General features: G+C 46.7%; 1 protein-coding gene across 1 annotated transcript; it reads right to left on the reverse strand.

Moving 5' to 3' along the window:
- Positions 1 to 1,293: 1,293 nt before the first annotated feature.
- On the reverse strand, positions 1,294 to 1,659 carry LOC107610890 (uncharacterized). The gene has a single exon (XM_016312871.1). The coding sequence runs from the start codon at positions 1,657 to 1,659 to the stop codon at positions 1,294 to 1,296; it is 366 nt and encodes a 121-aa protein (XP_016168357.1).
- Between the last annotated feature and the right edge of the window lie 353 nt (positions 1,660 to 2,012).

The following is a 2,012-nucleotide window of genomic DNA, read 5'->3' on the forward strand; positions in this document are numbered from 1 at the left end:
CAGAAAAGAAAATGAAAATAATTGCAAAAATTAACACAAAAAGAAAAGAAAAACAAGAACCTGAGGCATAAAGGTTGAAGAGAACAAGAATTAAGGAGGAACAATGGCACTTGTTATAGCCACTGTGAGCTCACGGTGGTTGGGTTCGCCGGAAAAAGCACCGGAGGAGAGAACTCACTGGTGGTGAAGAAGGAAAGGAGAAAGGAAAGAGAGAAAGAAAGAAAAGAGAAGTGAGAGAAAGAGAAAGAGGTAAAAGGGTTGCCAGCGGTGGGCTGACGGCAGCGGTGACCGGCGCAGAGTCGCCGAAGGCTGGGCAGAGAAGAGAGAAAGCAGCAATGAAGAAAAGAAGAAAAGAAGAGAGCTACCTCTCAACAGGGCAGGTTGCCCTGTTAACGCCCAAAACGAGTTGTGTGCGGGCGCACAGAAGCCTGTGCGCACGCACAGAAAGCAACAATTAGAGGGGTGCGAATGCACTTAGCAGGTGCGTACGCACAAGACACGAAAAGGAGAGGGATGCGAGCACACAAAGCGTGCGGTCGCTCCCAGCAGAGGGGTTGCACTAACGCGTGCGGGCGCACAAAGGCGTGCGCGCGCACAGAAAGGTCTCTCGCTTTTTTTTTCAAAGAGAGGTTGCTTGAGGGCAGAATCATGTGTGCGTGCGCACACAGGTCCATGCACACGCACAGAGCCAAAGATGGGGGAGGTTGTTCACGTGCACAGGCTGTTCCCACGCTCCCACCAGAGGGGTTTCCAATTGGTGTGCGGACGTACACGTCTGTGCGGCCGCACAGATAACGAAAGAAGGGGAACACGTGCATACGCACATAGCGGTACGCACGCACAGGTCTCAAAAAACACAGCAGTGTGCACGCACAAGCTGTGATGGCGCTGCGACCAGAGGGCATTTCAAGGAGTGTGCGGACGCACAGGCTTGTGCGGCCGCACAGGTGCGAAAAACGCAGTTTTGTGCGCATGCATAGCATGGTGCGCGCGTACAGATGCCCTGTTTCACAAAAATTTTTATTTTCGAAATTAAGGTACCTACCCTTAGCATATCAACATACCAACCCCAAATCATTCAAACAAGCACAAGTTCATAATCCACAAGCAATTCAACTTATTCAACTCAAAATCATCAAACCAAACCTAAGCTAATCATCATATCACAAGAAAGTAAATAATTCAAAAAGCTATAAACAAAAGATAAAGTTGGAAAAATGTTACCATGGTGGGATGTCTCCCACCAAGCACTTTGGTTTAGAGTCCTAAGTTAGACTTGAATGGCTTCATTGGTCACTTAGAAACTTCTCCAAGGAGGAAGATCTCCAACTCCTTGGCATTTTTGGGTTGAGTGTGATAAAGTTTCACCCTATGACCATTGATTTTGAACTTAACCCCATTGATAGGGTGAATCACTTCCACCACTTGATAAGGCTTGACATCTACCACTTTAAACGGCTCGTCCCACCTAGATCTCAACTTTTCGGGCATCAATCGCAACCTTGAATTATACACAAGTACTTCATCACCTACCTTAAAGCTCTTCCTCCTAACATTCTGGTCATAGAATGCCTTAGCTTTTTCCTTGTAGAACTGAGCATTCTCATATGCTTCCAACCTAAGACATTTTAATTCCTCCAATTGGAGCTTACGTTCCATTCCCGCCCCCTTTAAGTCCAGATTTCAATTCTTCACCGCCCAATAGGTTCTATGTTGGATTTCAACTGGAAGATGACAAGGCTTCCCAAAAACAATACGGAACGGACTCATTCCGATTGGGGTCTTGTAAGCGGTCCTATAAGCCCATAATGCATCTCCCAATCTAGAACTCCAATCCTTCCTTTGTGGGTTAACCACTTTCTCCAGGATTCTCTTGATCTCCCTGTTGGATACTTCCGCTTGCCCATTTGTCTGGGGGTGATAGGCTGTGAAAACCTTGTGAATGACCCCGTACTTTTTCATCAACACCTCAATTTTCTTGTTGCAAAAATGGGTCCCTTGGTTGCTCACAA

The sequence above is a fragment of the Arachis ipaensis genome, chromosome B8, assembly GCF_059453495.1.
Source record: "Arachis ipaensis isolate K30076 ecotype BB chromosome B8, ASM5945349v1, whole genome shotgun sequence".
NCBI lineage: Eukaryota > Viridiplantae > Streptophyta > Magnoliopsida > Fabales > Fabaceae > Arachis > Arachis ipaensis.